This window comes from Kryptolebias marmoratus, linkage group LG11, assembly GCF_001649575.2.
Source record: "Kryptolebias marmoratus isolate JLee-2015 linkage group LG11, ASM164957v2, whole genome shotgun sequence".
Lineage (NCBI taxonomy): Eukaryota > Metazoa > Chordata > Actinopteri > Cyprinodontiformes > Rivulidae > Kryptolebias > Kryptolebias marmoratus.
This window is the reverse complement of record NC_051440.1, coordinates 534,345-545,680: the sequence shown is the minus strand read 5'-3', so window position 1 is coordinate 545,680 and position 11,336 is coordinate 534,345. Positions and strand designations below refer to the sequence as shown.

The window sequence follows — 11,336 nt, the reverse complement described above, 5'->3', positions numbered from 1 at the left end:
CCCTGGGTACCAGGGCAACATGGTGACAATCACTCTGCCCAGCCCTGCCACTGCTTACACTGTTGCCCCCAGTGTCTCGTCTACTGTTGTCCCCCCCTCTGTCACAGCAGGTTCTGTACAGCCTGCAGGAGCCTCTGCAGGTTCAGATTCCATCAGTCCTCGGCCACAGGGTCAGGGTCAGCCTCAGCCTGCATCAGCCACAGCCACTCCTGTCAGGGCTGACAAGCTCCCGGTTTCTGTTGGGGCCACAGCAGGCAGTGTGGTTCCTGTCTCCAAAGATGTGCCAATGAAAACGGTCACCTATGAGTGGGCACCTCCTGTTCCCAACAAGTATCTGGTAAGAACTCATACTAGTGACAAAGTACTGTACCTGTTAGCCCATTCAGAACAAAGTGTCCCTTAAAAACTCATTAATTTCTCAGCCTCCAAAAAACGCTACTGAGTTGTTTTCAAAAAGTTTGCAAGTTTTCAGAAAAGCAAGAAAAACTTGAATCTGGAATTTATTTTAATTTAATGCATTTTAAAAAACAAACAAATTTAATTCCAAAAAACATCTATAAGAACTCAAAGAAACTAGGGGACAAAATAATAAAGTGTAACCTTATTTTGAGATTTTAATAACATCTACAACTGAATAAATTTGGAATTAACCCAGTTCAAGATGGCTGCCCCATTCAACTAACCTTAGAAAACACTGGCTGTAAGTCTGTCAATTTTACAGATACTTAGCTAAAATGTAGTGTTGTAGTAGCTGAAAGTAATTCATAACACATACTGTACTCCAAGACAATACACATACTATACTCCAATCTAAGACAATACAAAAAGGGCAATAACTCATACAGATATTAAACTAAATTGATGTGTTAGCAGAGAGTCATCCTCAACACATACTGAGTACTAACAGATATGGTGTTGTAGTTTAACCCTCTGGTGTGAAAAGCAGATAATATGTATTCCTTCAAGAAATGCTAGGCATTTAATTTTGATCTGAAGTAGAGAAAGTCTGTGTTCTCTAAGCATCATTTAAAATATTTTCTATATTAGAGCTTTTAATTAAAACCTCTTCTGACTTGGAATCTAATCTAATCTAAACTTTGCTCCATCTGATTTATTATTGTTGGCCAACAGGCATTTTTATGTTCTCTTAATTAAATGTGACACAATTCATGTACAGCAGCTCTGTCTGTCGAGCTGTTGTCTTTGTTTAGTCTAGTTCTGTATCTGAAGGACCCATGTTTGGGTTGTCTCTTCAGTACAAGGCACGGCAGATTCCCTGTACTTTCTTTCTGATTGTGTCCCTAACAAATCTCTTTGCCCTGCTTGTCACTGCCCTTCAAATGTGTGTTTTTCCTGTTTACTGAAATTATATCAGAATTTTTCTTTTCTCATCAGGCTATGCGTTACATTGAGCTGCTCCCGCTTGAAAAGCGTCCTGTCGCTGGTACAGAAGGAGCCGTTTACCGTCGGCAGCAGATGGCTTGTCAGCTGCCTGAACATGATCAGGACCCGTCCAAGTGCCACGAACTGACCCCAGCCGAGGTCAAGCAAATGCAGCAATATGTTCGTAAATACAAGGATGAGGCGCTGGGGGTGGGAGATGTCCTGCTGCCTGAGGAGGTGGCTAAGGTGCAGGTGGGGAAGCAAAGTGTAGCTGTTGCTGGAGCTGGAGGTCAGGGTGGAGTTGGGGGTGCTGGAGCTGGAGCTACAGCTGGTTCTGGCCAGGGGATTGCAGGTCCTGGTGTTGGGGTCATTGCTGGTAATGGATTTAGACCAGCAGGAGGGGGAGCTGGAGGTGCTAGGGCAGGACAGTCTGCTGGCTTTGGGCCAGCTGGAGGAGCCATGGGTACTGCTGCTGCTGCTGGAGCCATGAGTGCTGGACTTCCACTAAAGAACTTTGTAAGAAAATCTTTTTCTTTCTATTGTTTCTTCAGTACTTAAAATCATTCAAATCGTTCAAATCATTTAGCTAAATTTGCCTCATTGGCTCTGCAAACAGATTGGAATTATAAGCTTAGTATTATAAAAATATTGTTTATAATAATTATTTACAGTCAAAATGTGGTTTAAAAATCAAAATGATTTTAGTGTTAAATAGTTTCATTATTTATAACTAATTTTCCAGTTTAGATAGCACTTATTTATCATTTGGTTAAGATGTGATTGTACCTTAACTATGTTGAAAAACATTACACATTAAATTTTACTTCCAAAAACCAAATTAACCGAACACAATTAAAACTATCAATTTACAGACACAAACAAATTTGTTTGTACTCCTTTATTAAAGAAAGAAAAATTTACAAAGGTCACTCAAGTAACTTGTAACAGACAAGTAATAAAAAAAAATACTAAAAATCAACTAATGAAAATAAGTCATTGTTTTTGAACTTTGGCTCAACAGAATTATTTTAAAACAAACTAATGAACCTGGCCTTAATAAAGGATGGTATCCCTCAATACTCCTCTGACTACAGCTGCAATGATTATTTTGAAGTTTTAGATCTACAAGACTGGAGACAAGCTCCCTGGATGAAGCCACAGGAGGAAAATTTATGACAACATAAACAAATGGTTAATACAAACAGTAACCAAAGAGTCCAGAACAATTTCCAAAGAGATTAGAGGTGAACTCTAAGGTCAAAGGTCATCAGTGTTGGATCACACCGTCGGTCTGTTTGAGCCAAGGTACAAGATGACTGAGGAGGACACCAACGCATAAAAAGCCTGGAATTTGACAAGATGTATGACAAGCAACAAAACTGAATGTCTTTTGGACAGATGAAACAAAACTGGAGCTTTTTGACAAGTCCCATCAGCTCCATGTTCAAAGACTCGAAATGAACCCTGTACCTACAGTGAAACATGGAGGAGGCTCGATTCTGTTCTGTGGCTGCTTTGCTACATCTGATGCAGGGTGTCCTAAATCTATTCAGGGTCCAATAAAATCTGAAGATAATCAAGACATTTTGGTGCTGAATGAGCTGCTCAAAGTCAGAAAGCTTGGTCTCAGTCTCAGGTCATGGGTCCTCCAACAGGATAATGACCCAAAATACTCAACTAAAAACACCACAAATGGCTCAGAACCAAACATTGGACTGTTCTGAAGTGGCTCTCTGAGCCCTGATCTAAATCCTGTTGCAGCTTTTACTTTAGGTACAATTCAGGACTTTGGGGATAAAAGTTGGGAACAACAGGCATATTAGAATACTTTATTATTTAAACAAACCATTAAATAAATATATTTTGATAAATTTCATACAAACTGATAAATAAAATTTAGTTATTAATTAAATAGACCCAGTTTATTAACTGTACATCACTGAAAAGTAACTGGCCCTCAAAATGCAGGTAGGGTTCTTAAACACAACACTAGGTGGAGCCAGAGAACCAGCTGTGGCTTGTCACCATGGATGATAAACAAAATTTATTAGACTTCAGAGTAGGACAAGAGTTGGCATCTTTATTTGCAAATAATTAATTTCTCTTATGTGACTTCAAATATCTGTCCCTGATTAAAGAAGGGTGGAGGACCAAAAAGGGGGCTTGTACTGATTTCAGTGCTACTTTATGCTGTTTATTACTTTGTAATGGACTGAAAGAATGTTATTATTTTTATATAACTTATTAGGAAATATAAAGTGTGTGTGTAAAATAAATAAATAAATAAAATAAAAAATTGTGGTTCAAAAGGGGATTATTTGTAAGGGACTATTCAGAAAAAGATTTATCAGCACTAAATACATTTCATAAGATCTGATAGTTTTTTTAAATTTTTTTTATTTTCATAACTATTTGAGCTTTTAAGTTTGTGTTTAAGCAATAACTGGAATACATAGAAACCTTTACTCTTTCTTTTCTTCTCCTTCAAAGTCATGCCATCACTGCAAGCAGCCTATGAAAATGGGTGAGCCTGCCGTTTATGCTGAACGAGCAGGCTACGAAAAACTGTGGCACCCAGCATGCTTTGTGTGCTGCAAGTGTAGTGAGCTGCTTGTAGACATGATCTACTTCTGGAAGAAAGGCAAGATGTATTGTGGACGCCACTATGGGGACAGTGAGAAGCCTCGATGTGCAGGCTGTGATGAGGTGAGGTTTTTTTAATTTTATGATTAGGTTCAGTAAAACATTGATGTCATTAAGAAGCAGGAATCATTCTGATGTCTGTATCCACAGCTGGTCTTCTGTAATGAGTATACTCAAGCTGAGGGTCAGAACTGGCATCTGAAGCATTTCTGTTGTTTCGACTGTGACTGCATCCTGGCTGGAGAGACGTACGTTATGGAGAACGACAAGCCTGTCTGTACGCCCTGCTACATGAAAAACTATGCTGTGGTGAGTCTGATTCTCTGGTTGTCTTATATTGTTGAAGTATTGGTGAGATTGTAATTATACAAGAGTTGTGCTCGTGGTGTGAGTGTATATAAATTAACCCTCTTTGCTTTGAGGCTCCAACCATTACCTTCAGAAGCCACCAAAATTATTAATTAAGCTCCACCTTTGGGTGATCTAAGTGTCAAATGATCTCAGTGTATACACACCTGTTGTATTGGTCCCCAGAATTAACACCAGTTCAACACCATTAAGTAGTAAGGGCCACCACCAAGCAAGAGACATCATGAAGACCAATGAGCTCCTCCCACAGATCAGAAATACAGTTGTAGAAAAATTACGTAAAATTCAGATACATCTCACCAGGAGGACCTGGGGCTGACCCAGAACTTGCTGTATGGATTATGTATCCTTTCTGGATTGAGAACACCTCAGGTTCCCCCAGAAGGAACTGGAGATTGTCACTGTAGTGAGGGATCTCTGGGTTTCCTCTTCTGCACTTGTTACATCTACGACCAGATAACAGATAAGAGGAGCTGGATAGATTAAAGAAAAACTTTTTGGTGTTAATCTGATGTGAGACAATGAGAGCCAAGCAGCCAAGAATCTGATATTCTCTGCCTGTATAGAACTGTTTTTGTTTTTTGTTTTTAAATTCAGCTGTTCCTACCATTTATTTGTAATCTTCATGATGCATCTTCATATTTTTTATGTAATGAATAGATTAATTTAGAAGGATATATAAATAAATGTGAATTGCTCAACCAGAAGAATATGTATTTGATTTAATGTCACATATTTTCTCTCTTCCCAGAAATGTTCTTCCTGTCAGAACTCTGTAGAGCCCGAGGCCCAGAGAGTTTCCTACGGCGAGTTCCACTGGCATGCTGAGCCGGACTGCTTCAAGTGCTCCGGCTGTACCAAATGCCTGATCGGTCAGCGCTTCATGGCTGTGAAAAACTTCCTCTTCTGCTCTGTGGAGTGCAAGAAGAAAATCATGGCCTAGAGAGCTGAACCAGCTCCTTCACCTTTTCCATGATTAAAAATTGTATCAGGATGGGATCAGCTGAAGCTAATCCTAGAGTAGAGAAAAACACTTAGTAGAAACATTACCGTGATATAAAGTACTTGATACCTCCAACACAGAGATGTATGTTTATAGAAAAACACAATACTAACAATTTGTTTCAGATCTGGTGGGGACTTTTCTTGCACTTACCACTTGATGTATTCTTAAAATTTGTAAACGTATTGTTTTCAATCTGTAAATAAATTCCTGTGAGCAGTATTATTGATTAGATTTGGATTAATTTAAACAGTTACCTTTGTTGAAAAAAGTAATTAAACACTGTTTGATAGAATTTAACTTTGACTTTAAAGAAGCGAAATTGCCACAACTCTAATAAACAAAACCAGATACCGTTTAACGTTGGAAATGCTCCTACTTCACAAAATAACCCAACAAACTGAACACACAAGGCAGTATTTAAAGACAACAGGACAATCGAGTAAGGGAATAAATTCTTTTTTATTACGTTGGGCTCAGGTTACTGTAGCTTCAAGCTGAGCAGATGTCTGATGGGTGTCACTGACAGTGTTTTTTCTGATAATAAACATACAGAAAGCTGAGTTGGAAAATAAACCATGTCCTTGTTTTTGTACAGTAACAAAGTTTTTATCTGATAGACTAATTGTAAAGTCCTACATTTATATTGTTGTAAATGATACAGCTGACCCTAACAGTAGTGAGGCAGCCATGATGAGGGAGGGGGGGGGCACCAATCAGGGTTTGTGTTTTCATTCACGAAGTGGAAATTTTTAACAATTCAAGGAAGCTCCATTTCTCAGGAGGTCATTGTCTTAAATGGCAATCAGTTCAGAGGAACACAGTTATTTCCCCCTCTTTCAGCCTGATCTTGCAGGCCTTATGTGAACAAACTGCCTGACCAGCTTCAAGATCAGTCAGTTAGCCCCCACCCAGTCCTTTTTCAACCTTTTAATGTTCTCATTTTGCAGATTTCTTGATGATTTTTAAAATAATTAAAATAGTTTTGTTTTTTCTTGTAACTCTATTAATCTGTAGTATTTTGTGCAATCAATTTAAATGTCTGGTTGTAAGGCAAAAAAAAAAATGCTGAAGCGAAGCAAATACATTTACAATGTACTGTGGAGAAGGCCAACAGCAGTTTGCAGGTCTGTTGAAATTTCCATGTGATTTGTTTTATTCTTGTCAGTTTATGACCAATTGCATTGTGACTTTTTTTTTTTAAACTGCCAAAAATTTGCATTATGTTAAACTGTTAGTGAAACCTGTTGCAACAAGCTTTACACCAGGGGTCTCCAATCCTAGTCCTCGAGGGCCACTATCCTGCATGTGTTACTTGTTTCCCTGCTCCAACACACCTAATTTAGTGGTTAAATTACCTCTTCATGTTCTGCAGAAGCCTGTTAATCACCCATTGATTCAAATCAGAAAAATGGTTTTAACCTAAAGAAACATGGAGTATCAAATTCATAAAATTATGAATTTAAGGCTGTATTTGCAAACCTTGTCTGGTGTGTAAACAGTGAGTCAGTCATATGAAGAGAGATAAAAGATTAAATCTAATTCACATTCTGTTAAGCAAATTAATGAGTGTATATAAACCTCTGACTACAACTATAAATCCGTGGCAACCTGGCATTGCTTGAGATAACACTAGGTATGCTAGGGTACTAGATGCGTAAAGAGGTGATTTTCTTACTGTCACAAATTTCAGTGTACTTGAGAAATGCCAAGCAAATGCATAAAAGTGAGATGAGGTAAGTAATGGCATTATGGAGAAAAGTGAACCTGCTGCCATTTTAATTAAATTATTCTAAACCTCCCATAAACGATACTGTAACTAAATGTAACCCCCTTTTCTGCTCTATAAATAACAATGATGACTTCAAATTTCCTTGTTAAAAGAGTTCAGTCTTCTGCTTCATCTGGTGTAAACAAAGACAATCTGCACTGAAGAATCCTGGGTTAGGACAAGCAGAAACATTAACCACAGCCTTTCTTTGAATCTCTGATAATAACTCACATACTCCATGTGAGAGGGGAGGCGCTGAGCAGGAATGAGTCATTTTTATGGAATCTAATTTTATATTAGAGCTGGTATTATAGGCTCTGATCCAGCAGTCACTGTACAAAACTGACAAGTTGTCATCATATCAAATTGCAATCCAGTTTAGTTCAAAAATCAAAATCCAATGATATACAGTCAATTCAATCCAATTATAAAACAATATAATCAGATGAAGCAGAGTATATAAAGCCAATCAATAAAACAATAAACTTTTCTGTTTTGGGGGTAAAAATACAAGATAAGGCACTGAATTACTTGGAAAAAAGTTAGAAACTGTCAGCTTGACATATGAAAACACCTGCTGAGCAAATATTTGAACACTTTCTTTTCTTTTTTAATAGTTTATATTTTACCTGAGACTACATTCCTACCTGTTTATTAGTGATGGGTAAATGAGGCATCATGAAGCGTTTCAACTCATACCAAAACTGTATTGATACTATGTGATACTGTGTCACTGAATACTGACACCTGCTGGACATTAAAAATCCCTACAGGCAATGTAGTTGACAGACTAATTTGATTACTTAGAATTTTATGACAATAAGATTTAAGTCATTGTATTTTATTGTACATCGTATTATTTCATATCTTAAGTTAAATGTAAAATATTTGATATTCTTAGATACAGTCAATAAATAATGTGAACATGTACAATAAAGTGAAAATTTAAGTGAATGTGTTTGGAATGAGGATGCTTGTGGACTGGGTTTTTTTTCACACATTTTTATAAAAAAAAAAAGTTTTTCCAACGTTTTGAAATTCTGTCTATTACGCTTTTTTGACACAACTACTCCTGCTGTGGAAAACACCCTCTCACATGGCACAGATGACGCTGGAGTGCAAAGGTATTGCAATGACAACGGGAAGAGGTTGGGATAATTTCTCTTGTGATTCTGCCAGTATGTCATTGGATCCTGACATCTAGCAATATTGCCCTCTGCAAGATATCTCTGCACCTCCTGGATGGCATCAGCTGTGGCACTTTTGGTCTGCCTGCCTACTTCGGTGTCAGGATGGTGACAAAGGTTACCTAAAAACAACACATTGACACATCTTAGTACATCTTGTCCAAACAAACAACAAATAATGCTGAATAACATGCCTGAGTTGGGTGCAGACAGCTGTTATGAAGACGGTCCCGGCTGGGGCTCATTTGTGTGTCCAATCATAGACGCACATTCTGACCGCCGTCTACTGATGGCCTAATTGCATTTGGAGGAACTGCGGAACCCAAGTGATTTAAATCTGGGGTCTAGAAGTGTTGCTAGGGTCAACACACTTTTTGACTCCAGATTGGAAGCAGTGTCTGTGACTCAACGCTTCAGGTTTTCATGTAGGTGTATGGCTGGCTGTGTGTGCAAGGTTGATGCATTACTCTCTAGTGCAAGATAGAGCATTTTCATCATCGGGATAACCTTGGACCCTGACACTCACCTCTCTTCAGACAACTCCACTGTAGCTTGATGGAAAGGAGCAAGCGCAGTAAGTGTTTCTCCTATGATGTTATCCTCATCAGCTGTAAGTGGAGTCAAATCTGTTTTTAGAGAGGCCAGAGATACCCACACTGGTTCCCTCTCATCATGTAGCCTTGAAAGCATTTCATATGTGCTCTTTCAGCGTGTTGGCACCTCATTGATAAGTTTCAGGATTGGTCGTCCCATCTGTTGCTGCACTTGAGCAAGCTTCTTCTTGGGTGTAGTGCTTGATCTGAAGTATGTAACAATGTGCCTAGATTTCTGTCTGATGGATGTAAGTGTGGGGATCTGATCACATGATTTTCTAACTAATAAATTGAGTGTATGTGCAATGCAAATCGAGTGCCGAATTACTAGCTGCCTAGCGGATGCGATCATGTTTGGTGCTGCATCAGTCACGAGACACCTTACTTTATTGGTTATGGCTCAGTCCTCCATTATGCCTCTTTTGACTTGGGCCAAATTGTCAGCAGTGTGAGTTTGTGGAAAGTATTTTACTCCTAACACAGATGTACACAACTGCAAATTTTCATTAATGTAGTGACAGGTAAGAGCCAAGTAAGGCTCCATGTTCACAGAGGTCCACATGTCAGCCATTATACTCACTGCCACAGCTTGTTGTACTTCCATTTTCACTCTTTCCCATTCCTCCTCAAACTTTTTGGCCACCATTTGTTTGATGGTCTGACAATTATAACAGTGAAACCAAAACAAAATCAATATATTAAAATTAAAGATTAAACTATTTTTTAATTTCAACTACTACTTTACATAATGTCCACACAAACCTTTCTGTTTGGCAAAACATATGAAGGTTCAAGGCTTGAAACCTTCACTCTCCACAATGCTGAGCGGCTGGCAGTCCTTCAGGATGAAATTCAGCAGAGTCTCATCCAGCATCTGCTTCCTAGAAGCTTGATGGTTAAAAATGAAGTAAACAATACATTTAGATTAAATAACTTATGAAAAGCAACTGAGTAATTTGTAAAATGGCCGTATACCTGAGGTTATTCTAGGTGTATATGGGACTTCATTCTCATGTTTGGCCCTATAATGCCTCAGCAATGAGGAGGTGGATTTATTTAAGTAAGACAATTCTGTCAAACATATGCGACACTTAACCTGCAGAACATAATATGAAAGTAAACTAAGAGTCAATTTCAGCTGAATTTGTATTCAGATAGATCAAGTAGAAACTGAAAAGAACCGGCTGAAACAACAACAAAATGAAAATAAATACCTTATCTTCCGATGTAAGATCAAAATGGTCCCACACTGCTGAAAACTTTTGTTTGTTTGGAGGCTGTTCCATAGTTGACACTGTACCAGAAAAGATGACGAATTTTTTTGGCAAACGCATCCCGTTGACAGATTTGTATCCTTATAAACACAGTTTGGCGCCCAGTATAATTTCGAAACAGTTCCTGTATTGGTCACGTGACTTGCTGAAACCAATACGCGCACGGACATGGGTTTTGGTCTGTGGGCTTGACACATGCACCGATGCGTCGGTGTTGCCGGACCCATCACTACTGTTTTTTTAAAGTATGCCACTGTAATATTGACTTAGAACTTTGTGGCTTGGTACAGGTACGACTGGTTGCACCCAGGATCCCTTTAATGATACTTATAAGAAATTTGGTATTAGCCAATTTAAATATCAAGCTAATTAACCACTGTTAATTACCATTGTTAAAATACACTGTGATATAAAGCTAAAAACTGGCCTTAGTTAAATAAAATATGTGCTTCCAGCACATTATAATCCTTGTCTTAAACAAAAACTACACAAAACACAAGTGCAGTAGAACAGATTTGAGAAGCTCTGTGGAAAATGAATTGGATAATAGTTAAATGATGTGAAAGTGGCTATCTACGTTGCATTTTTGAAGTCTGTGTAAGAACCTGCAAAATGTGCAAAACAGTGAGCAATTTTGCTTCAAGTTCTCTTCCATCCATCCATCCATTCTCTTCCGCTTATCCGGGGTTGGGTCGTGGGGTTAGCAGCCTAAGCAGGGAGACCCAGACTTTCCTCTCCTCAGCCACTTGGGCCAGCTCCTCCGGGGGAATCCCAAGGCGTTCCCAGGCCAGCCGAGAAACATAGTCCCTCCAGCGTGTCCTGGGTCTTCCCCGGGGCCTCCTCCCGGTGGGATGTGCCCGGAACACCTCACCAGGGAAGCATCCAGGAGGCATCCTCACCAGATGCCTGAGCCACCTCAACTAGCTCTTCTCGACGTGGAGGAGCAGCTGCTCTACTCTGAGTCCCTCCCGGATGACCGAGCTTCTCACCCTATCTCTAAGGGAGAACCCAGACACCCTGTGGAGAAAACTCATTTCAGCCGCTTGTATTCGCGATCTTGTTCTTTCGGTCACTACCCAAAGCTCATGACCGTAGATGAGGGTAGTAACGTAG

At 39.1% G+C, this 11,336-nt stretch overlaps 1 protein-coding gene and 1 long non-coding RNA gene across 3 annotated transcripts in view; one reads left to right on the top strand and one right to left on the bottom strand.

Moving 5' to 3' along the window:
* tes (testis derived transcript (3 LIM domains)) overlaps nucleotides 1-5,970 on the top strand; it is a 27,072-nt gene extending 21,102 nt beyond the window's left edge. Inside the window, exons 3-7 of the mRNA XM_017436820.3 lie at nucleotides 1-337; nucleotides 1,396-1,899; nucleotides 3,874-4,089; nucleotides 4,177-4,335; nucleotides 5,147-5,970. The exon at nucleotides 1-337 is cut by the window's left edge and continues 138 nt beyond it. Of these exons, the coding sequence (XP_017292309.1) occupies nucleotides 1-337; nucleotides 1,396-1,899; nucleotides 3,874-4,089; nucleotides 4,177-4,335; nucleotides 5,147-5,338 (1,408 nt within the window). The 3' untranslated portion in view covers nucleotides 5,339-5,970. The remainder of the gene's footprint in view (nucleotides 338-1,395; nucleotides 1,900-3,873; nucleotides 4,090-4,176; nucleotides 4,336-5,146) is intronic.
* A 1,232-nt stretch (nucleotides 5,971-7,202) lies between these two features.
* Nucleotides 7,203-10,950, bottom strand: LOC112451432. Of its 2 annotated transcripts, XR_005233677.1 has the most exons (4): nucleotides 9,925-10,950; nucleotides 9,712-9,837; nucleotides 9,530-9,607; nucleotides 7,203-8,478 (listed from the first exon to the last, which is right to left on the bottom strand). It is a non-coding gene; the product is annotated as an uncharacterized LOC112451432 (long non-coding RNA). The 2 variants fall into 2 exon arrangements; XR_003040258.2 differs by having other exon boundaries at nucleotides 9,712-10,950.
* Between the last annotated feature and the right edge of the window lie 386 nt (nucleotides 10,951-11,336).